Source organism: Strongylocentrotus purpuratus, unplaced genomic scaffold (genome assembly GCF_000002235.5).
Source record: "Strongylocentrotus purpuratus isolate Spur 01 unplaced genomic scaffold, Spur_5.0 spur5_scaffold_20, whole genome shotgun sequence".
In the NCBI taxonomy this organism is placed as follows: domain Eukaryota; kingdom Metazoa; phylum Echinodermata; class Echinoidea; order Camarodonta; family Strongylocentrotidae; genus Strongylocentrotus; species Strongylocentrotus purpuratus.
In genome coordinates this window covers 18,086,495-18,111,938 of record NW_022145606.1, presented here as the reverse complement: position 1 = coordinate 18,111,938, position 25,444 = coordinate 18,086,495, and the positions used below count along the sequence as shown (strand labels likewise).

Here is a 25,444-nt window from a genome sequence, read left to right as displayed (position 1 = left end):
CGAAAGATAACCTGAACCACAAGCAGGGGCGGACGAAATGTGAGGGACGAGGGATCAGTGGCGTAATGAGAAAAAAACTCGTTTTTTTTTTGGGGGGGGGGCAGAAAAAAAAAATCCGCATCACCACCACTCTTACATGCTATGCAGGCACTGGGAACGTTTTTCGAAGTGGAGGGGGGGGGGCTAAAGTATTTACGCTCAGGTAGCGCAAAGCAAAGCAAAGTGGAGTGTAAATTGACGTGGGGTCCAGTGGCAAAGCCCCGGCGGAGCCCCATGAAGCTCAGGGGTTTTAGGCATTTATTTACGGTCAGGTGAGCATATTTTGATACCTTATTTGTGACACTGGCATGCAGGTCACTAATTGGAGCGAGATCCAGGGGGCGCGCCAAAAAGCTCAGGGGAAAAATCATGCCATTTCAGCAACATTTGTAAATCACTAGTATCGAATTTGAAATAAACCACGATTGAAGTTCATTTTTTGTTGTTTTTTTTTTTTTTTTTGGGGGGGGGGGGAGAAGGACTGCCCCTAAAGCCCCCATCAGTATGAAGGTTCGATCGAGGGAGCAATAGTGAATGTGAGGGGTGAAGTTGACGGAATTGACAACCCCTTCACAGGTTTTTGAAGTTTTGTTGTATTAAAAAATTACAGTCCTTAGCAAAACTAAAGTATAAAAACAAGCAATATACTTTTTTCACACTTCACTTTTCTCGGTATTCCTGTACCTTTTGAAAGATATTATAAAAGGGAGCGTAGCCACCGAGTAAGAAGATTTTTGCATTTTATTTGTCTTAACGCTACACTCTTAAGCCTTCCAAAGCCTAAACGTGTGTTGTAGTCTTTAGTCAGTATTTGCTGTACATTTTTGTTGTTGCACTTTTTCGAATTTTGAGGGGGGACGATCCCCCCTCTAAAAAAAAATCGAGGGGGGGGGGGACGTGTCCCCCCGCCCCCCGGGATTACCACCTCTGATCACAAGGCAGTGGTTACAACTATGTATGGCAATAAAAATGGACTATAAAAGAATGAGGTGATTACAATTACTCTTATGTTGTGTTAAGTTATGAGTACTAATATTGATATAGTGCCACCGTGACAGCATTGAGGTCGATTGACGATATGGAACTCCCGACATCCTCCGACCAGTCACTGCAGGGTCTAGTGGTTCACACCCGTTCTGGCTTGTCCTCGCCGGTGTGAAAATGCCACCATGCAAAGGTATAGGTAAGTACCGGTAGCTCTTTCAAGTTACTAACGGCACTCTCTCTGAAAATGTAAGGAAACGTAAAAATTCAGCGCTTCGCGCAGGAGGGGGGAAACTTAATTCAGATATAGAGACGAGAACGCTACACCGAACGTCTTCTTTCTCTAATACTTTAATGAAACGTCATAGCTTCCGCGAGATGGGTGTGTGTGTGTGTGTGATGGGTTTTTACAGACGTGTGTCAATCAAATATGATTATTTACGTCTGGGGACCGACCTTTAAACGTCACCATCCGAAAGACGTGACTCAGTTTCGAACCTGCGTCCTCGCCTGAATCATTTTGCGACTTCCACTGTTAGCTGGATTACAGGCACATGCCACAACGCCTAGTCGAAACTGAACGGTACAACGAATCGTCTTCTTTCCATATAATTTAATGGAACATCAAAGCCGTCAAAACTTGCGCGGAAGGGGGGGGGGTGGGGGAACTGAATTCAGACAAGGATTAAAAGTCGAGAACAGTACAACGAATCGTCTTCTTTCTCTAATAATTTAAGGAAACGTCAAAGCTTCCGCGCTTTGCGCGGGAAGAGGGGGGGGGGCGGGGGAAACTGAATTCAGATAAGGATTAAAAGACGAGAATAAATCATCGTATCTTTATGTCGTCGAGGAAAATGACCTTGTGCGCATACGTAAGTACTATAGTTCATAGGAAAAAATAATGTAGCCTTCGGCCCCGGGTTTATAGGGTTAAATTCATAGATAATGGGACATTCGTCGGTAATCGGTGGCCTCTACACCCCCACTGAAAAATGTCTAGCGACGCCCCGGGGGATGAAAGAGAGGAGAGAAAGGGGGTAAGAGCCTGAGAGAGGAGGGTGGCAGTAAAAGAGAGGGGGTTTTGGATGGAGTCGTCTGGTCGAGGGAGCAAGAAAGATACGCATAGATTATGTTGCTGCAGTGTCGGTATTCTTGCTCGATCCTCTTGTACTATATTAATGCAGAAGTTTGAAGACGGTTAGATGTATAAGGGTTTGCTCCCTTAGCCTTAGATCCGAAAGATAACCTGAACCACAAGCAGGGGCGGACGAAATGTGAGGGACGAGGGATCAGTGGCGTAATGAGAAAAAAACTCGTTTTTTTTTTTTTGGGGGGGGGGGGCAGAAAAAAAAAATCCGCATCACCACCACTCTTACATGCTATGCAGGCACTGGGAACGTTTTTCGAAGTGGAGGGGGGGGGGCTAAAGTATTTACGCTCAGGTAGCGCAAAGCAAAGCAAAGTGGAGTGTAAATTGACGTGGGGTCCAGTGGCAAAGCCCCGGCGGAGCCCCATGAAGCTCAGGGGTTTTAGGCATTTATTTACGGTCAGGTGAGCATATTTTGATACCTTATTTGTGACACTGGCATGCAGGTCACTAATTGGAGCGAGATCCAGGGGGCGCGCCAAAAAGCTCAGGGGAAAAATCATGCCATTTCAACAACATTTGTAAATCACTAGTATCGAATTTGAAATAAACCACGATTGAAGTTCATTTTTGTTGTTTTTTTTTTTGGGGGGGGGGGGAGAAGGACTGCCCCTAAAGCCCCCATCAGTATGAAGGTTCGATCGAGGGAGCAATAGTGAATGTGAGGGGTGAAGTTGACGGAATTGACAACCCCTTCACAGGTTTTTGAAGTTTTGTTGTATTAAAAAATTACAGTCCTTAGCAAAACTAAAGTATAAAAACAAGCAATATACTTTTTTCACACTTCACTTTTCTCGGTATTCCTGTACCTTTTGAAAGATATTATAAAAGGGAGCGTAGCCACCGAGTAAGAAGATTTTTGCATTTTATTTGTCTTAACGCTACACTCTTAAGCCTTCCAAAGCCTAAAGTGTGTTGTAGTCTTTAGTCAGTATTTGCTGTACATTTTTGTTGTTGCACTTTTTCGAATTTTGAGGGGGGACGATCCCCCCTCTAAAAAAAAATCGAGGGGGGGGGACGTGTCCCCCCGCCCCCCGGGATTACCACCTCTGATCACAAGGCAGTGGTTACAACTATGTATGGCAATAAAAATGGACTATAAAAGAATGAGGTGATTACAATTACTCTTATGTTGTGTTAAGTTATGAGTACTAATATTGATATAGTGCCACCGTGACAGCATTGAGGTCGATTGACGATATGGAACTCCCGACATCCTCCGACCAGTCACTGCAGGGTCTAGTGGTTCACACCCGTTCTGGCTTGTCCTCGCCGGTGTGAAAATGCCACCATGCAAAGGTATAGGTAAGTACCGGTAGCTCTTTCAAGTTACTAACGGCACTCTCTCTGAAAATGTAAGGAAACGTAAAAATTCAGCGCTTCGCGCAGGAGGGGGGAAACTTAATTCAGATATAGAGACGAGAACGCTACACCGAACGTCTTCTTTCTCTAATACTTTAATGAAACGTCATAGCTTCCGCGAGATGGGTGTGTGTGTGTGTGTGATGGGTTTTTACAGACGTGTGTCAATCAAATATGATTATTTACGTCTGGGGACCGACCTTTAAACGTCACCATCCGAAAGACGTGACTCAGTTTCGAACCTGCGTCCTCGCCTGAATCATTTTGCGACTTCCACTGTTAGCTGGATTACAGGCACATGCCACAACGCCTAGTCGAAACTGAACGGTACAACGAATCGTCTTCTTTCCATATAATTTAATGGAACATCAAAGCCGTCAAAACTTGCGCGGAAGGGGGGGGGGTTGGGGGAACTGAATTCAGACAAGGATTAAAAGTCGAGAACAGTACAACGAATCGTCTTCTTTCTCTAATAATTTAAGGAAACGTCAAAGCTTCCGCGCTTTGCGCGGGAAGAGGGGGGGGGGCGGGGGAAACTGAATTCAGATAAGGATTAAAAGACGAGAATAAATCATCGTATCTTTATGTCGTCGAGGAAAATGACCTTGTGCGCATACGCAAGTACTATAGTTCATAGGAAAAAATAATGTAGCCTTCGGCCCGGGTTTATAGGGTTAAATTCATAGATATTGGGACATTCGTCGGTAATCGGTGGCCTCTACACCCCCACTGAAAAATGTCTAGCGACGCCCCGGGGGATGAAAGAGAGGAGAGAAAGGGGTAAGAGCCTGAGAGAGGAGGGTGGCAGTAAAAGAGAGGGGGTTGTTGGATGGAGTCGTCTGGTCGAGGGAGCAAGAAAGATACGCATAGATTATGTTGCTGCAGTGTCGGTATTCTTGCTCGATCCTCTTGTACTATATTAATGCAGAAGTTTGAAGACGGTTAGATGTATAAGGGTTTGCTCCCTTAGCCTTAGATCCGAAAGATAACCTGAACCACAAGCAGGGGCGGACGAAATGTGAGGGACGAGGGATCAGTGGCGTAATGAGAAAAAAACTCGTTTTTTTTTTTTGGGGGGGGGGGCAGAAAAAAAAAATCCGCATCACCACCACTCTTACATGCTATGCAGGCACTGGGAACGTTTTTCGAAGTGGAGGGGGGGGGGCTAAAGTATTTACGCTCAGGTAGCGCAAAGCAAAGCAAAGTGGAGTGTAAATTGACGTGGGGTCCAGTGGCAAAGCCCCGGCGGAGCCCCATGAAGCTCAGGGGTTTTAGGCATTTATTTACGGTCAGGTGAGCATATTTTGATACCTTATTTGTGACACTGGCATGCAGGTCACTAATTGGAGCGAGATCCAGGGGGCGCGCCAAAAAGCTCAGGGGAAAAATCATGCCATTTCAGCAACATTTGTAAATCACTAGTATCGAATTTGAAATAAACCACGATTGAAGTTCATTTTTTGTTGTTGTTTTTTTTTTTTGGGGGGGGGGGGAGAAGGACTGCCCCTAAAGCCCCCATCAGTATGAAGGTTCGATCGAGGGAGCAATAGTGAATGTGAGGGGTGAAGTTGACGGAATTGACAACCCCTTCACAGGTTTTTGAAGTTTTGTTGTATTAAAAAATTACAGTCCTTAGCAAAACTAAAGTATAAAAACAAGCAATATACTTTTTTCACACTTCACTTTTCTCGGTATTCCTGTACCTTTTGAAAGATATTATAAAAGGGAGCGTAGCCACCGAGTAAGAAGATTTTTGCATTTTATTTGTCTTAACGCTACACTCTTAAGCCTTCCAAAGCCTAAACGTGTGTTGTAGTCTTTAGTCAGTATTTGCTGTACATTTTTGTTGTTGCACTTTTTCGAATTTTGAGGGGGGACGATCCCCCCTCTAAAAAAAAATCGAGGGGGGGGGGACGTGTCCCCCCGCCCCCCGGGATTACCACCTCTGATCACAAGGCAGTGGTTACAACTATGTATGGCAATAAAAATGGACTATAAAAGAATGAGGTGATTACAATTACTCTTATGTTGTGTTAAGTTATGAGTACTAATATTGATATAGTGCCACCGTGACAGCATTGAGGTCGATTGACGATATGGAACTCCCGACATCCTCCGACCAGTCACTGCAGGGTCGAGTGGTTCACACCCGTTCTGGCTTGTCCTCGCCGGTGTGAAAATGCCACCATGCAAAGGTATAGGTAAGTACCGGTAGCTCTTTCAAGTTACTAACGGCACTCTCTCTGAAAATGTAAGGAAACGTAAAAATTCAGCGCTTCGCGCAGGAGGGGGGAAACTTAATTCAGATATAGAGACGAGAACGCTACACCGAACGTCTTCTTTCTCTAATACTTTAATGAAACGTCATAGCTTCCGCGAGATGGGTGTGTGTGTGTGTGTGATGGGTTTTTACAGACGTGTGTCAATCAAATATGATTATTTACGTCTGGGGACCGACCTTTAAACGTCACCATCCGAAAGACGTGACTCAGTTTCGAACCTGCGTCCTCGCCTGAATCATTTTGCGACTTCCACTGTTAGCTGGATTACAGGCACATGCCACAACGCCTAGTCGAAACTGAACGGTACAACGAATCGTCTTCTTTCCATATAATTTAATGGAACATCAAAGCCGTCAAAACTTGCGCGGAAGGGGGGGGGGTGGGGAACTGAATTCAGACAAGGATTAAAAGTCGAGAACAGTACAACGAATCGTCTTCTTTCTCTAATAATTTAAGGAAACGTCAAAGCTTCCGCGCTTTGCGCGGGAAGAGGGGGGGGGGGGGGGGAAACTGAATTCAGATAAGGATTAAAAGACGAGAATAAATCATCGTATCTTTATGTCGTCGAGGAAAATGACCTAGTGCGCATACGCAAGTACTATAGTTCATAGGAAAAAATAATGTAGCCTTCGGCCCCGGGTTTATAGGGTTAAATTCATAGATATTGGGACATTCGTCGGTAATCGGTGGCCTCTACACCCCCACTGAAAAATGTCTAGCGACGCCCCTGTCTGCACACATATGATTTTCGATCTCACGGGCATCGGTCAATTGAGCTGTAGCCCCATAGGCCATTATATTCTGTAAGCAAGATACAAACATTCCATTTGATCTAGAGGATTAAGCCATTTTGGAGAGAGCACTTGTACAAATGACCCCCAAATATCCACAGATTATTTGGAGACGTCCCACTTTGTGCAAAACGCGACGAATTTTATTTTTCGAACGCCAATATTTCGTGACTAGAGAGAGAGAGGGGGAGAGAGGGAGAGAGAGAGAGAGAGTGAGAGTGAGAGTGAGAGAGGGGGAATATGGAACGAGGGAGAGGGAGTGAGAGAGGGTAGAACACAAATGAGAGAGGAGCATATGAGAGAGAGAAATGAAGTGGATAATAAGATAATATTTTCTAAAACAAAATGAAATGAATTAAGTTGCAAATGGAAATGGGAGTTACAGCGTATGACAGCGAAAGAGAGAGGGTGTATGAGTATGGGTGGAGGAAGAGAATAGAGAGAGGTTCAATGAATTCTGGCAGTGACCTAGTCCAGATTCTGGCCTATTTAATTTTGATCTCCACCACACCAACGCTACCTCTCCCTACTTACTTGCTACCAGCCGATGATGGCGTGATCATTAAATTAGGACGCCCGGCTTGTGAGCATAATTATGAGTTTGTTGATAACGCCATCTTCGACGGCTTGAATAAAGAGTGTGTAGGGAAATTATAAAGGACCGTGCAGATTCTGGACTAGCAGTGACCAAATAATTGAAAAGTAAACTACACGTATAATGCGTCATTCGTTCCATCGCATGCTACGCTAATCACTCCGTTGGTATCAATTCTCTTTCACTATCGGCAATCATAGCGAGAAGTAGCTGCTAGCTAATCATCGGAACTGGAACTTCAGCCTCATAAATACTCCGCTTATATACTCGTAAGTACCGTCATATACAGTAATTATGTACCACATACTATTCGATATATTTACTCTTTACCTTATATGCAATATATTAGCGCTTTGTGGTAAATTTACGCTCACAAATTTGATATAATTACTCTGTTTATACTTTGTGATGAATTTGCGCTCTAATATTCGATGGATTTAATTTCTACATACTATTCAATATATTCACTGTGTATATACTTTGTGGTAAATTTACACTCCTATATTTGATAGGTTTACTCTTTCAGACTTTGTAGTAAAGTTATGCTCTAGTATTCAATATATTACTTTGTATGTACTACTCAATGGATTTGCTCTCTACATACCATTTGAATATAATTATGTACTGTGTGCATACAATGTGATGGAAATACTCTCTACGTACTATTCGACAGATTCACTGTATGTATATAGCCCGGCAGCCCAGAGCACTTTGATCAAACGAACAAGGTACCAATATCTGAGTATTGGAACATTTGGGGAAAAACCAAGGATATCCAAATGTGGATGTCTGCCGGGGTCCCTCTGCTGCATGTGCCCACTGGGGCCAGTTGAGAGGGGCCCAAAAATGCTTCTGATCAAACGAACGAGGTACCACTTGAAACCAGTGTTAACTAAATGCATGAATGCCACAGAGCACTGAATGGCCCATGCCAGACAAAATTTCTGCTGCTAAGGGCCCGCCAGACGCCCCAAAAGGGGCCCCCCTAAAAATGCATTTGATCAAACGAACGAGGTACCACTTGAAACCAGTGTTTACTAAATGCATGAATGCCACAGAGCACTGAATGGCCCATGCCAGACAAATTTTCTGCTGCTAAGGGCCCGCCAGACGCCCCTCATTGTGGCCCAAAGCCCGTATATGTAGCATTAACCCAGATTAAATATGCAAGGTACCACTCAAAATCAGTTTTTAATGGTCGGGTTTATCTTACAGACTACGGAAATCAACATGTTCAATAAATTTCCTCTTGCAAATGGGCCTACAGACACACTGAAAAAGTGTGCCCCAAATGGGCCATGATCAAATGAAGGAGAAACCATTTGAGTCTAATTGTAACTTAATAGTTGAATGCCACAATGCACTGGATGGCATACCAGACACATTTTCTGCTTCTTAGGGCCTGCCAGACGCCCCCAAAATGTGGCCAAAGGCCTATTATTGTATCATTGACCAAAGTTTATTATAAAGACCTACTTTAGGTACGACTCAAAATCGATTAGGAATGGTCCGGTTAATTGCACAGACTAAGGAAATTACCATGACAAATTTTCTGCTGTAAAGGGGCCGTCAGACACACCAAAAAAGGAGGGCCCCACACGGCCCATGGACAAATATCAGTGATACTACTTGTACATAAAAACAATATGAAATAAAAAGGCACATTCCACAGAGTAAATAACTGCCGCTGCAAGACAAATGTTATTCTGAATAGGGCCCAACAGATAGAAAAATGGGTGGCTCAATGTGGATACTGGGCCTAAGGAATTGAACATTAACGTAGCTTAAATTTGCCTTGTAACATGACATTTCAAGCAGATTACATTATTGCAATCCTAAATTTGATTACAGAATTATAACATGGTGTATTCTACTAAATAAATATGGTGACTATCAGAATTCTACTCAAGACATGTGACCTCATTTTACTACAACTAACAACTAACAGTAACATAGCATATGCCTATACATTGTATATGTTTCTCAGCAACACCACAAGTTACAGAGGATCTATTGTAATCCCTTTTAATCTCTCTGTATCTCTATATCATTCCTTCCCTTCTTCTCCCTCTTATCTCCACTCAAATAGAAATTCGAATTATCAAGTATAGTCTTGTGTTATGTTATATAAATTGTGTTTTAAATATGTAGATATTGAATACTTTTTACATTCATTGTCAACCTCAAATAAGGGCCCTTATTCTATTTTGGCTGCTGCATACTTCATAATACATGTACTTAGCTGTTTATAGTATTCAACTATTTGATGTGATGTGTCTCATCCTTTAAAAAAAATTCCTGTAATATTTGATGCTTCCATTGAAATGAAATGAATGAATGACCGTTTATGCCCTACACGGGACAAGCAATTGTTCGAGTTTCTTTAGCTATTAGCTGCTCTAAGCAAAATTACTTGTATGGAACAACATTTCATGCCATAGGGCTAAGAAAAAGAAACACTGTCATTTATATCAGGTTGCATTTTACAATGAATGAAGAATACTTTCTTCCAATCAAATACAAAGTTCAACCATAAAACAGTATTGTAACTAATGACAGCATTTCTTCTCTGTAATTGAGGCATATGCCCTTGGACTCTTGTAGATGCTAATAATTTGGTGGAATGACATAAACACAATTCGACAAATCGAGCCTGTAAACCTCAATTATCAAGAGCCTGCTTGATTAGTATTTGGTTTATAGCAAGACTGGAAGAATCATTCAATTATGTTGAACGTTGAATAGGAAAGTGAGTAAATGCCATAATTTAGCAAACATTGCAAACATTATTTTCATGTATGTCTACTGTACCTTATAAAATGCTTCCGGATGGTGCACTAGTGAATCTCAGTTGGAATGTCATATTTCTCCATTTTGAGTCAAATATCGGAAATGTGTTACATCGCTTCATATTTCATGAGAGTTATACAACGCTTCTCCATAGTGTGAGTATAACCAACTAGGCCTACATTCTAACTGAACTAGCTGAAACAAAAATCAATGGGATATACTGTTAATATGTTGGTCAGCCCATTGGATTGGACGTACATGTAGCAGGGTTGGCCGGGATGATGCATCCCCCAGCAGTTGACCAACAAAGCACAGGCGCACAGAGTTTCCAAGCTGGGAATTAATAGGACTCTACTACCTCAACACGACTAAAGAACTAGACTAGGGGTAAATATTCAAATTTGACTGAATGCCAAAAATACAACAAACAACAACAACAACATTAGATGGCAAACCAGATATAGAGGCTAATGTGATCCAAGTGTGCTTTAATTTTTTTTCTTCCATACTGGAAAGTTTGCTTGGAGCAGGAAATATAGTTAAAGAAACAAAAACAATAGCTGGTCCAGTGTAGGGCATTAATATTCATTCATTTAACCAATTTCAGTGGAAGCATAAGAAATTACAGGAAAATCTTAAAAAGATAAGATACATCATATCAAATAGTCAAATATTATAAACAGGTAAGTAAATGTTTGCTACAGTAGCAGGCAGCACCCAAAAGAGCATAAGGGCCCTTATTTTAGGTTGACAATGAATGTAAAAAGAATTCAATATCTACATATTTTAAACACATTTCATATCGCATAACAAAGGACTACATGTATTCTTGTTAAGTCCAAGTTCTGTTTGAGTGCAGATAAGAGGGAAAAGAAGTGAAGGACTGACATATAGAGATACAAAGAGATAATAATGTGACCTGAGGAGGGAGTGCAATAGATCCTCTGTAACGTGTGGTATCATATGCTATATGTTACTGTTAGCTGTTAATTGGAGTAAAATCGGGTAACATATGTCTTAGGTAGAATATTTATTAAGTAGTATACACCACATTTTAATTCTGTAATCAAATTTAGGATTGCAATAATGTAATCTGCTTGAAATGTCATGTTACAAGGCAAATTTAATCTACATTAATGTTCAATTCCTTAGGCCCAGGTTCCACATTGAGCCACCCTGTTTTCTATCTGGTGGGCCCTATGTAGATTAAAATTTCTCTCGTATCGGCAGTTATTTATTCTGTGGAATATGCTCTTTTAATTCATATTGGTTTTGTGTAGTTTCTCTTATGTTTGTTCATGGGCCATTGGGGCTCCTCTTTTTTAGGGTGTCATTCGACACTTTTGCAGCAGAAAATAAGTATGTCATGGTAATTTCCTTAGTCTGTAAGAATGAACCCGACCATTCCAAATCAGTTTGAGTCGTACCTAAGGTAGGCCTTTATATTAAACGTTGGTCAATGATACAATAATGGGCCTTTGGCCACATTTTGGGGGTGTCTGGCAGGCCCTAAGAACCAGAAAATGTGTCTTGCATGGGCCATTCAGTGCATTGTGGCATTCAACTATTGAGTTACAATTAGATTCAAATGGTTTCTCCTTCATATGATCATGGCCCATTTGGGGCCCACTTTTTCAGTGTGTCTGTGGGCCCATTTGCAGGAAGAAAGTTATCTGGCATGATGATTTCCGTAGTCTGTAAGATAAACCCGACCATTCAAAACTGATTTTGAGTGGTACCTTGCATATATTTAATCTGGGTCAATGCTATATATATGCATACCTGCCAACCTGAGACAAGAGAAATTAGGAGTAAATTTTTCTGGATGGACTACAAGGTCGCGAACCACCGAAGGATTGGGGTAGTAGCCCGTAGATTGGGGGGGGGGTACACAGGACTTTAGGGTCTATTTTTTTTTCTCTCCATTTTAATGGTGCAAATGGGCCTTTTCCTTCAACCTTTTCGCCCCACACATAAACAATTTTTGAAATGTGAGCACTCACAAAACTACATGTTTCACTACCCACCTCAGTTAGGAGCCCTATTTTGCAAAGGTATATAGTAGTAGTAATCCAAAATAAATCTGAGGAAGTCCGGTAAATAACAAGCTTCCTGTAGTGATAGCTACATGTAGTTAAACAGAGTCTGCATATACAGACTAGCATGTATAACTAAATATAGAATGACCTGCAACCCATGACTCATGCCAGGTCATGTTATGAAACAATGAGTACTTGTACATGAGATGCCTACAAAGATGTCTGACTGACACAGAGCCTCAATAAAACTCCGCCTAAATCGGGGTGGTTGGCAGGTATGTATATGGGCTTTGGCCACATTTAGGGGCGTCTGGCGGGCCCTTAGCAGCAGAAATTTTGTCTGGCATGGGCCATTCAGTGCTCTGTGGCATTCATGCATTTAGTTAACACTGGTTTCAAGTGGTACCTCGTTCGTTTGATCAAATGCATTTTTAGGGGGCCCCTTTGGGGGCGTCTGGCAGGCCCTTAGCAGCAGAAATTTTGTCTGGCATGGGCCATTCAGTGCTCTGTGGCATTCATGCATTTAGTTAACACTGGTTTCAAGTGGTACCTCGTTCGTTTGATCAAATGCGTTTTTAGGGGGCCCCCTTTGGGGGCGTCTGTCGGGCCCTTAGCAGCAGAAATTTTGTCTGGCATGGGCCATTCCGTGCTCTGTGGCATTCATGCATTTAGTTAACACTGGTTTCAAGTGGTACCTCGTTCGTTTGATCAGAAGCATTTTTGGGCCCTTCTCAACTGGCCCCAGGGGCCACATGCAGCAGAGGGACCCCGGCAGACATCCACATTTGGATATCCTAGGTTTTTCCCCAAATGTTCCAATACTCAGATATTGGTACCTTGTTCGTTTGATCAAAGTGCTCTGGGCTGCCGGGCTAATACCATTCAATGGACATACTGATCTCTAAATACTAATTGATAGTTTTACTTTCTACATACTACTCAATAGATTTACTCTCTGCATACTCCTCAATATATTTACTATGTGCATACAAGGTGATGGATTTACTCTCTAGATATTATGCACAGCAGTCGAATTTCCTATCAATAATGATTTAAACGTGATAATTTCATACTGTTAATTCAATTTTTGATAGTTTTCGACGGAAAGATTTTAAAAGGATGTCCTAACGAGCCTATACCAAATGTGTATATGTCATTAATTTGATGAATGATAATGATAATAATAATAGTAATAGGCATTTCTATAGCGCCGTCTATCTAGATAAATCTATTCCGAGGCGCATTAACATTACACCCGCTTTAGCCTAGCTGCCGTTTATACAGCGCTCCAGCATTTCAAGGAATTAATTCCTGCCAGGTACCCACATCTTGTGAAAGTACTTAATAATAGGTAATAATAATTCATATCATTACTCTGTAATTTTTGTTTTATATGAAATGTCTGGATATATAAGTACTTAGAGCATTCTCGTACTTCAGTGAACTTGGTAGAAATTAGTGGGAGGTAACCAGAAAAACTGTGGCAAATCCTTCAACAGCGACTTTTGATATGTGTTTATTTAACTGTATTTACCAAACACGAAAACTATGACAAATCCATCAAACAATGACTTATTGGTGTAATACTAAGTTTTGAAAAACTCTTTTGATGAAATGCATGGTTGTGACAACGTGATTTATTATTGACATATAAAGTTTGTATCTCCTCACTGCTTCATTTATTGCTCAATCTAAAGAGCGATCAATATTGTTTAATGGAGCTCTGAGAAGATATAAACTTTATCAATAAATAATAAATCATATTCTCATAATTCTGTCACGAAAAGAGGTACATGTGCACAATAAATTATTCCAACTTCATGGGCACGGTGCATTTTGCAGCCACAAACCTTTGTCAGTCACTGCGTGCAAGTGTCTGTACATGTACTATGTACTATGTTTATGGCATACTGCATAGGCCCTGCACTTTAGCTTCTCCGGACACGTACAGCCGGCAGAGAATTACGGAGCTAGGCTCTGCTTAAAGGTACTATGTCCCATTTGCAGGCCAAACAAATGAAAAAGTTAAATTCCAACTGCATTTGAAAGATAATACTAATTTAGAACTTCCCTAAAAAAGGTGGGGCTTGAAAATGTCTTCAAGTGGGAAAATAACGACTATTAGTTGTAAAATCGACTTAGGGGCTATAGAGCCAATAAGTAATAGTCTTGATTTTCAGACAATTGTACCGAATGGTCATACGTTTTATGCTGCGCAAAGATTTAATCAGTTTAATTTTGGCTATCACAAGAAGTGGGTTATTGATGTAGACAAATGCTCATGTACCCTTTACAACTCTTTTCATGTATGTTATTAACAAAGAAGAAAAAAGCCAACCAGTCACTCAATAGTGTCTGACAGTGAAGTCTAGCAAGTAAACGGGTTTCCTTGCATAATTTGAATATGAGGACACTGCTAACGTTTAAATCTCACAGATAGGACATACATGACATATTCATAATTCCTGCAAAGTTCTACAGAATTTGAGGTTGGCTGCAAAAGGGACACAGTATCTTTAAGGCTATAAGAATTGTGGTATGGTGTTAATTTACAATCTGAACGTGACTGCAGACTAGCCAATGCCTAGAACTGTATATAAGCCAAATAATGTGTGCAATATATAGGAATTTATTTAAAGAATGGGATATCAAAATTACTTCACTTACATTATTTTCTTGTAGTGAACACAATCATGAAAAAGTTACTTTATATACACAGGCAATTAACCTGTATTTTGTGGCCACCTCTCTGTAAATGTCACCTGTCTACAATGACCACTTTTTCCGTTTTCATTGACATTGAGTGGCCTTAATATACAGGTTTGAATATGATTATTTGATTTGGCTGAACCGTAAATATGGCGTATTTACTAGGCGTAATTTATTCCATTTCGTGTGTTGTAATAACCTTTGAAAGTCAAGGTTTATTGAGCAATTTAGACAAGTGAGTATATCGGTAAAATGCACACTCGGATTCATTCTTCATCACCTTTACATAGAAATTCGTACTATTGATTAGGAATCCTCATTTTTGTTGGATGCGTCATATGTATCATTAAAACAGATGAAAGTCTTTTAAAAAAAAACACGCCCGGGTTCCCCTTATAAAGGATAGTGCAGTGGGTCTTAGTATATCCATGTTCTTACCAGGCAATTAAAGGTGGTGACCGTTTTTACACGGGGCGTCAATATTAACGTCCTACCCGAGGGTAAAATAATCATGAATAATAAATATAATCATGAAATGAATAATAGACCTTACGGAGGTGAGACGCAATGAGCGTTAGTAGAATTGGCCATTAGACTAATTGGTTATTAGACTAAATGAACAATAATTTAAAATGGGCAGTAGAAATGTAAAATCAAATTACCAAGAAATCAATTGTGGAGTACCTCAAGGATCTATATTAGGCCCATTATTGTTCATTTTATATATCAATGATCTTCCTAGTGTGTCGAGAATTTTAAAATCAATTTTATTTGCCGACGATACAAGCATTTTTTTATCCCATCAAAATATACAATCACTTAAAGATATATTTAATCGAGAAATTAAGTTAATAAACACATGGTTTTCTGTAAATAAATTGTCAATTAATATAAGTAAGACACATTATATGATTTTTACTAATAAAAAATGTGACACTGATTCTATTATTATTCGTTTGTGTAATACAGAAATTAAACAGGTCTCTTCACTTAAATTTCTTGGCATAACCATTGATAATAAGTTGAAATGGACTGATCATATAAATGCTGTTTGTAATGTATTATCGAAAAATATTGGTGTAATGTATAAATTAAGATCATTTCCTAAATGTATATTGAGGGTGATATATAACAGTTTGATATTACCACTTTAGTATTATGGAATACTTGCATGGGGGAATGCACATGAAACCCATATTAAGAAAGTGATTTTATTGCAAAAACGTGCAATTCGTACTATTTGTCATACTTCTTATCTTGCCCATTCACATCCACTTTTTAAAGAAATGAAAATATTGAATTTTACTGATATGTATAATTATCAATGTGCAATATTTATGTTCCAGTGCTATTTACAAATCCTTCCCAAATCACTTTTAAAACTTGTTATACTATATTGTAATATACACCACTATAGTACTAGAAATGCTGAGAATTTTCACTTGCCACTTGTACATACAACTTCATATAAACGTACAGTAATATTTAATGGACCTTGCTTATGGAGTACTATACCTCGTAAAATACGTGAATTGAAATTTGTTAACACTTTCAAACGTAAATACAAAAAATACTTGATGGACGTATATTGATATTAGCTACAGATTTTAACGGTTGTTAAATTCATTATATTTTACATGTAATTGTTGTTTGTTTCACTTTTTATTACAGCTTAACTTTTTATATTTGATTAATTGGTCAGCCGCATACAAGGACCACCTCCTTTCTGGCTGCTACCAGCATTAGCAATTTCCTTTGTATTATTCATGTTTGTAAATTGATTCTGTGTATTTCTGTGTTTATCTATGTTGGTAATTGTGATTGTGTGAAACTTTGTATACTGCTTTTGTTTTACCCTGTATGTTTTTTATTACTTGGCAAAATAAATCAAAAAATTGAATAGAAAAGTAGGCGAAATGATTAATAGACAACATGGATGGTAGACGGGCAGACGGCAATTTACCAAGTTAAACAAGCCTTGATGCGTCTATGAGAAATGGGGAGGCTAACGTTATCAAATATTGTTTATCTAATGCAAAGAACAACTTTTTGTGTAAGCATAGATTGATTCCTCAATGCCAAGTGCGCAGCTACATGTTTGTCATGGTTGCATAGACAAAAATAACAAGCCAACACAATCGAGAATTTGTGATATTTATGAGAAAGTAAAAAATTCGATGGGGACGCCTGGCAACTATTGTGCGGTTTGCGTGTTTGCCTTTCAGACTTCTACTTGTGACGTAGTTCTATTCAAATTCATTCTTCCTTTTTCTCTCTCCGTCTAGCATTCTCTCTCTCTCTCTCTCTCTCTCTTTTTGATTTCTTTTGTTATTTTATTTTCTCTGTCAAAGGCTCACATTCTACTTTGTATTCTTCTTGTCTCTAACTTTATCTTCAACTCTCTTGCTCAAAAACATTAGAACACGCCTTTGCAGCTCCTGATTCCTGACTACCCTCTCTTTCTCTCTTTTTCCTGATTTTTGTTCCTCTTCTTTTTTCCCTTTTTTCTCTCTCAATCGCTCTATCTGTCGATCTCTCTCTCTCTCTCTCTCTCTCTTTCTCTCCCTCTCTCTTCTTGTTGACGGGAGGAAGTTTCGGTATTGTTATTTATATCAGTTTATTTAACACGATGTCAACTATTTCCCCCAAAAATTAACTTAAGGCTGAATTCAATACCCTATTGCATTTCCTATAGAATTTCTGTTCGTATATGTTAGATACTACGTCATTGCCATACTAGCACGCTTCACCAGGCGACACGCAAGTCGATCAATTGATCACATATTTTGTATACATTCATAATTGTCTCTTTCTTCAAACGTTTGCCTCTGATTATCTGATTGTCTGCTTTCATTCAAATCAACTTATCACAAGGTTTCGGTTTGCCCTTAAGCACCATTCTGACTCTCAGCATATAATATAATGTTCATGTCTATGATGTATCTTTACACCAATGGGAAACAAATCTATGTATCATTACATATGGACAATTAAACTTGATTCTGGAAAAAGAAAGACTGTATAAAAAGGTGTTAAAAGATAAAGTAGCCATCTGTTTTAATATGCAATTGCACTATATGAAAGAAAACTGAAAGCGTTTGGACGATGTTAAGTATTCAGCACATAGGCCTACATGACATATTGGTTGGTATATTCTCACTATTCTGTGAGGTTTGGTATCAGGTAACTGGTTGGATATTGATCTAATCTTGCAGAAACTCACCAGCCTTCACTGTGCAAAGAATATTAGGCTCTTAGCTCCTCAGTTATATATTGTTATATTTCGAATATGAATGAATTGAATAATACTTTCATTAAAGACTATTCCAATTCGAATTTTCCTGCGGTAAGAGTAGGAGACAATATCATCCTTTACCATAAGTCGATATTGTAAAATTATTAATTTCGCTTTTTACACTTTCTTTCTACTTTAAAGGTATACACAGATTTCTGAACATGCAGCCTGTTACTATAATGGAGAATAGACCCTCGGTAAGTTTGAACAAAACATTACAGTATTTCTTCTGAAATATGCAACTTTATTAATCATGTATTGCGGTATTCCAAATCTATTATGGACTTTTAGAAATCGAATACACTTAGTGGCGGAGCTACAAATTGAACAAAAAATAATTTTCTTGTTTTTCATACATTGATATTAGCCGATAAATTAATCAGACATTGGGGTCCAGATGTATGGAATTCTTTACCTAACAATATTCAAAATATAAAATCACCAAACTCCTTTAAAAGAGCACTCTGTTGTTTTATTAGTTCACAGAATGTTGTAATATAATACTTACATATTTATAAATCTACATATCACTTCTTATCATATCGAACATAAATTTAATTATCTAATGATTTATATGAGAATTTTACTAGACTTAACAATATTTCTCTTTTCTTTTTTTTTATTCTTGTTCTTTATAAATAGTGTAAATAGTTCACAACTGTTAAAGAGTTTTATTTGTCATATGTTATATATTTGAAAGGTTTTGTACCGATTCAAGCTCTATGCTTTATTGCTTACGTTTCTTCACCTTTGTGTGTTCATTCTTTAAACTGTATTATATATATAAAAACTTGTCTTTGATAAAACATTGGTATATTCGTTTTCACGTGAAGTCAATTCAAATGAATTGTGAAATTATGAACATGCATGAAGAAAGAAAGAAAGAAATATAGACATACGCAAGGAGAAATTTGAATTCCAACCTAAATCTACAGTACATGTTCCCATTTCTTTTACAACTTGGGAAATGATAATTGATTCATAATAATGATACATCCGAACATTGTTTTGACGTTAGAAAAGGCCCTCTCGTACGGTAGGTCCCGGGTTCGAACCTTGCGTGCTACTTACATCCTTGAACAATGTGTGTTGCCTTGAACATTATTTGTCTCTCTCGAACCAGGTGTATGAAATTGAACCTAGCAATGCTGGGGTTATAATAATTATAGGACCAGGATGCGGGATGAGCAGCAAATACTGATGCTATGTACTCTGGGTAAATAGGCCCAAATCCTTAGTTAATAGGGATTTTTAGATTTTCACAACGGAGAACGTGGACTGCCCCTTTAAGGCAATGTGACGTCCTTTTAAGGCACTGGCAGTGACGTCACATTGCCTTAAAAGGGCAGTCCATGTTCTCCGTCGTGCAAATCTAAATGTCCCTAATGCCTATAATATCTCAGGAACCTATCAGTAATTATCAGAAAATATGCTGGTGTACTTCATACTTCTTTATTTAACTCATTGCCTACTGGAACCAGGTGGTTCTTGTATTAAGCCTATGACTACTCAGCGGGTTAATGGAACCCAATCGAAATGAATGCATTATGATAATTTTAATGAAAACTATCTCATTGCAAAATATTAAGAAGAGAAAGGGGAAGAGTGAGACAGGGAGAGAAAGAGAGAGAAAGAGACAGGCAGACAAAGAGAGACACGGAGACAGAGAGAAAGAGAGAGAGAGGCACACACACACATAGATACAGAGAGACAGAGAACCAGAGAGAGAGAGAGAGAGAGAGAGAGGCACACACGCACATAGATACAGAGAGACAGAGAGCCAGAGAGAGAGAGAGAGATGGAGAGAAAGTGGTGAGATTATAGAACTGTCGCATTCGATGCATTTACAACCCAAGGAAGTGTAATTTTTTCAACTGCAGACATTAATAAAAAGGGGTATAAAGTAACACCTGGCTAAACACACTATATTTTTTCTCTCTACACTTGTTTCTTTGTAATCTTTTTATTAGCGGGCTGGCTATTCTGAAAACAACCGTGCAGGTGCCGCCACCTGTACAGCGGTGTTTATGATTGTATACGCCATAGGTTCGGCAGTGTGTGGAGCCATTGACTTCGTCCCACGTGGAGTATCTTCAATCTCGCTCTTCCAGATTTTCGCTTTCGCTCAAGGTGGTGTAAGTTTGAGAGCTACATATGTTATTTCTAAAAGAAAAAGCTAAAGTTGAGTTCTGGTCATGTGATTTTATTGTGAATGAACCTGTCGAAAGGAAGGAAGGGGAGGAAGGGGGCACAATCCCAAGTTTTGTAATAATAAACTGTGCCCCTTTTAAAACATATTCGCGCTCGTTTTCAACACTATCACAACTGTCCCTACATTTTAATATATTACACTAAAGGTTTGTAGCTTCAAACTAACATGACATATTCAACTCAACTGCTAAAAGATGCTTCTTTTTACTGATATCTTTTAAACCCCGTGCCTTTTTTTTAACTTCATAGCCAATGCGAAGTGTATAAATTGCCATTTGTTGAAGTATATAAAGGTTCAAGCAATTAATGGTTTTAAACTCAAAGCAAAAGCGGTTACATTAACTTGTCATTCATGTAATAGACATGTGTTCTTTTACCACCTCTCGTCTCCCTCGAAACAATACATTTGTTGTAGCGACTGACAGCATTTTTTCTTCTCGATTTTTCAACAAAATTTGCTCGTTACACTTATTTGAATTTATAGTTTCTCATTAAGCAAAATATCAAAGGTCTCATCCGTCCTTACATTGTGAGATTGTGCTTAAAATCACATGAGAATTGAGGATTTCATCTCAAAATGATCTAATCATCTTCACATATCTTTACATTTTTGTTTGGTCGCTTCGCTCGCTCGCAAATGAATCTTCAGACAATAACACACAACTGCTAAGTATGGTGCTGAAGCAGTATCTCGGACCATTTAAAGAAGAAATGCTGAAGATCATTCCGTATAATGTTTTAATTACAAAATGTATAATTTATATAGGGGTATAGAGCAATGTCTAAACAAAAATAATCTCGCTTTGGGATAACAATTTGTAGGTGCCACTCTTTCCAGAAAGTGCCTTTTTAGTTGTTGCACATACACTTTAGACGCTCCGCCGCCCATGACATAAGGTAATTTATTTGCTCTTTTTCAGCTGTACCTTTTGACTGCATTATTTGGTCTTGGGACAATCTGCAGATACACATGCATGGTAATTATATTATGTTTCTTTTTATAAATCAATTATATGGTTTATAGATGATGGATAAACTTTGTCGTTTGAATTAACCTTTGAATAATATTGTAATGAAAGAGCTATGAATTCGGCCAGAAAACCTGATAAGAATAATAGTGATTGAATACATAATATTGTTTTAACATTATAGGGCAAGCAATTTTGTATTTCAATCATTAAGAAGCGTTTGTTATCATCTGATTATGTCAAATAGCTATAAATTTACAGCGCACATAGATAAACATTTTTAAATATAAGCTTGGTGAACAGGGGCGGGGTGATATGTCATGGACTGGGTTAGGCGCGACATTGTGAGGGAACGTATAACGATTGAGGGGGAAATATATATATAAGGCATGTTCGATTGATCTATTTGTTCTCTCTTGTAAATATTTCAGATTGCGTTTTTCTTGATGGCTTGCATCCTGTCGGCATTTGCTAGTCTTGGAGCACTTGGATGTTACTGCTATCTAATTTACATCTTTGTGGTATTTGGCTCTTTTGAGAACTGTCAAGAAGCTTGTTTGGTAAGAGAAATGATGCTTAAAGAGAAAATTGATTTCTACACACACACGCGCACACACACACACACACACGCACACAAGTTTTGAGCCTTTCATATCTTTGCTTAAAGAGAAAATTGATTTCTACACACACACGCGCACACACACACACACACACACACGCACACAAGTTTTGAGCCTTTCATATCTTTCTTCCGATGTGAAAAAAACTGTCATTGTAGGAAAGTCACATGAAAGGATTTTTCGTAAAGGATGTTAATGTGCCAAATAAATAAATTTATAACCGTGATCACCAGAAAACACATTTGCAGACGAAGGACTTTCTACTTGCTTGTCTGAGTTGATTCCCTTTTCTTTTTCCAGTTAGAAACGATTCAAATGAAAATAATAGCCCATCATTGGTCTGCAATGACCTTTATCTGCTCAGACTGCAAATATGAACTGGCTTATTGTAGCTAAACAAACATAATGGCTTGCATTACACTTTACAGCACAAAATGTTCGCAATTTACATTCTGGCAACTGGAATACAATGATTCGTATTAAATAGGTGAATGGAATAATTCGCAACAATGAACTTAACGGAGATATAATACGAGACCCTAATAGGAATCAAATTTAATTCCCCTAGACCTTTGTTATAAAGTGCCTTGTTACAAATTAATTCATTGACCTGTTACGAATAATTGATTTCAATTGTCAGAATGCGAATTACATATCTTACGTGTCGTTATGTAGGGCAATCCATAATTGTTGTCCTACCTATCACAATTACTGTATGCAACTTACATTATGTCTATCGAACTACAATTATTCATAACAGGTGAATGACATAATTTGTTACATGGCAACTTAACAAAGATTTATGCTCTACATTTTATTACATGACGAGAATGGTCTATTGTATTGTCTCACGAAAAAAGCCTATTTTATTTGATTATGTCGTCTTTTATTTTCAGTATCACACCGTCCCAGTGTGTGTGTTGGCTCTGCTTAGCATCATGGCGTTTATCAGTGCTCTCGTTGGTTCTATTTATTGTTTCATTGGTACGTCCTCCTCCCCTCCACCCTCTACATCGGTAAGGAAACCCAGAAAACAGCCATTGGCAAAATCATTGTAGTGCTACGTGTCCTTTTTATTACATTTAATCAAGTGATTTGTTCATATATATATATATATATATATATATAACTATATATAAATACTTTCATATATACAATAGAACTCTTTTTTTAATTATGTACACACACACACACATATATATATATATATACAAGTGCAAGAATTCTCAACTCTGACATGACAACGGGTGTTCCGGAAAATGTAGGCGTGAAGAAAATGGTCTAGAAACGTGAGACGTAGCTGTACCTTTCAATTTTATTGTGAGGCCTTCTTCTGTTTCTGAAGTGCAAACAAATACATTGTAAGAACAAATATACATGGCATACAAACTTAATATCACTCAATCATAGTCAAGCATCATGAACATAGCAAAAATTATTACGAGAAATACTTCGCAATAAACTTAGAAATGATTATGCAATTTCAAATTGTTTTACCTTGCTTGTGTGTTGGGATGTCGGTGCTGTGTGTGTGTGTTTATTCAGTTGATGTAATATATGTGTACGTGTAATAAGGGATGTGTGGTCAAGTGTGGATTACTGAAGAAGGCCTCACAAGCCGAAAGCTCGTAATAAAATTGTAAAGTACAGCTACGTATCACGTTTCTAGACCATTTTCTTCACGCCTATATATATATATATTATATCTTTATATATAAATACATTAATTATTTTACCGTATATATCTTTTTACCAACATGGTACATTAACCGGACATAATATATATTCATGTATGGTCCGGTTCCTACCTACCTATCCAAACTCGTAGATATCAGGCAACCATCCTGCTACTTCTTTCCCTCCTCTCAAGGCTGAACATGCACCTGTCTCCCAATATGATATCCACACTGGGAGACAGAGCATTCCCAACTTCTGCCACCAAATTGTCGAATAACATACCACTACTTCTTCGCAACTAGCAATCTCTCAATACCCTCAAAAAATATCTTATAACTTGCCTCTTCTGTCATAATTGTAAAGCGCATTTGAACATGCATATGGAAAATGCACTATATAAATACATTATATAGTATAAGTGTTTACATTTGTAACATGTCAGATTCAAAGAACCTCAATAGTGACCCTCCATCAAAAGGGCTACTTTAAACAACAACTGAGCAAGATTTTATTTTTAAATTCCGCTTACGTCACACTAATTTTATTTTATTTCCACGTCAAGATTTACAGATTTACAACATATGTAATAAGATATCTGAAGTGGGAGGACCATGAAAAGCACATATCAAAAGGCTTGGTAAAAATGATCTTCACCGAATATACCACAAAAACAAACTTAAAGGGGAAGTCTGTCATCATATTAAATTGGTTTTAGTAGAAGCAGAAAAATTAGAGAAACAATTCAGCTAGAGTGTGACAAAAATCGGACGACTAAAAAGAAAATGTCATGGAATCTTTGAGAAAAGTTGGCAATACGGTCAGAAATTGTGATGTCCCCTTCACAATTGACCAATGATCTGAATGACAGAATGACCCGAAATCCCCACTTCTCTGAGTGACTTTCCCTTTAACAATGCATAAATTACCATTGGGACCGGTTTTATTATTTTGTTGATTGTTAACGTTTGTTTTTCTTGTATCTCATCTTCAGGTGGTAACCCAGCCCCATACTGTGTACGCCCCGCCTCCTCAAAATCAAAAGGCTTACGCCTACTAAGTACTACCAACAAATTGAACGTGCCTCCATAAAGAGTACTTTTCATTATTCTTTTATTGCAAGCTTGAACTTGGATTTCATTTGAATTTCAATTGTTTGATCGGTGTATCCATGAATCATATAAACAAAAGTTTATAGCTCATTTTCATGACTTGAGTTTAATAGGATTATTTAGACACCCTTTCGGGGCGTAAAAGGTCAATAATAATGTCATTACCATTTCAAGGTGAATTTAATATTACGTACAGTATGAAATATGTCGATAAACAGTACTAACTACTCACTATCAGTATAAACTACAGCAAACTCTGGAATAACTTGCCACTTGAAGTCAGGAAATCACCATCTGTGAATATCTTTAAATAAAAACTGAAAGCACATCTTTTCAATTAACTGTAAATCTAAGCATATCAGGAGCACTTGCAGCGCAGTAGAATATTATATTAAATGTTGGATAGCTTCTGCGCTCTATAAATGTATTATTATTATTATTATTATTACTACTATTATTATTATTATTAAATTAACAGTACTACAAACATATTATTACAAGTTTGAAATGTTATAAGAAAGGTAGCGTATTAAAGGGACTTGGAATCATTGTTCAGATGAGAGTAAATGGTTCTTAGGTAGTAGCTTCAATGCTAGATATACAATTAAAGATAATCTGAAACTTTGAGTGAAAACGTACCATTATAAATGATTAAATTGCGAAAAACTGATCTGATCGATTTCTTTATTCTCCCAACTACATTATTACAATTTAATTACATTTTAGGTGAATGTAAATCGTCACAGAGCAATGAATAGGCTCTATAAACCATGCCAGACATTTTAGTTTTGAAAGCTTTTTTTAAGCCTGTAATATGTCTTGGTTT

The 25,444-nt window shown here is 38.3% G+C and overlaps 1 protein-coding gene across 2 annotated transcripts; it reads left to right on the top strand.

Moving 5' to 3' along the window:
- The first annotated feature begins 7,288 nt into the window (after positions 1-7,288).
- LOC100891468 lies at positions 7,289-24,966 on the top strand. 2 transcript variants are annotated; one of them, XM_030992969.1, is made up of 7 exons: positions 7,289-7,469; positions 18,175-18,230; positions 20,004-20,168; positions 21,165-21,221; positions 21,644-21,772; positions 22,729-22,816; positions 24,501-24,966. In XM_030992969.1, exons 2-7 carry the CDS (start codon positions 18,195-18,197, stop codon positions 24,596-24,598), a joined length of 573 nt encoding a protein of 190 aa, XP_030848829.1. In that variant the 5' UTR covers positions 7,289-7,469; positions 18,175-18,194; the 3' UTR covers positions 24,599-24,966. The 2 variants fall into 2 exon arrangements, with proteins under 2 accessions (XP_030848829.1, XP_030848828.1); XM_030992968.1 differs by having other exon boundaries at positions 22,729-22,848.
- The last annotated feature ends 478 nt before the right edge of the window (positions 24,967-25,444 follow it).

What these genes read in the sequence shown, in the direction of transcription:
- LOC100891468 (XM_030992969.1), top strand. Translation starts at nt 18,195, where the DNA reads ATGCAGCCTGTTACTATAATGGAGAATAGACCCTCG. An exon ending in TCTGCAGATACACATGCATG is followed by an intron (nt 21,222 to 21,643) that starts GTAATTATATTA and finishes TAAATATTTCAG; the next exon opens with ATTGCGTTTTTCTTGATGGC. An exon ending in ACTGTCAAGAAGCTTGTTTG is followed by an intron (nt 21,773 to 22,728) that starts GTAAGAGAAATG and finishes TTTTATTTTCAG; the next exon opens with TATCACACCGTCCCAGTGTG.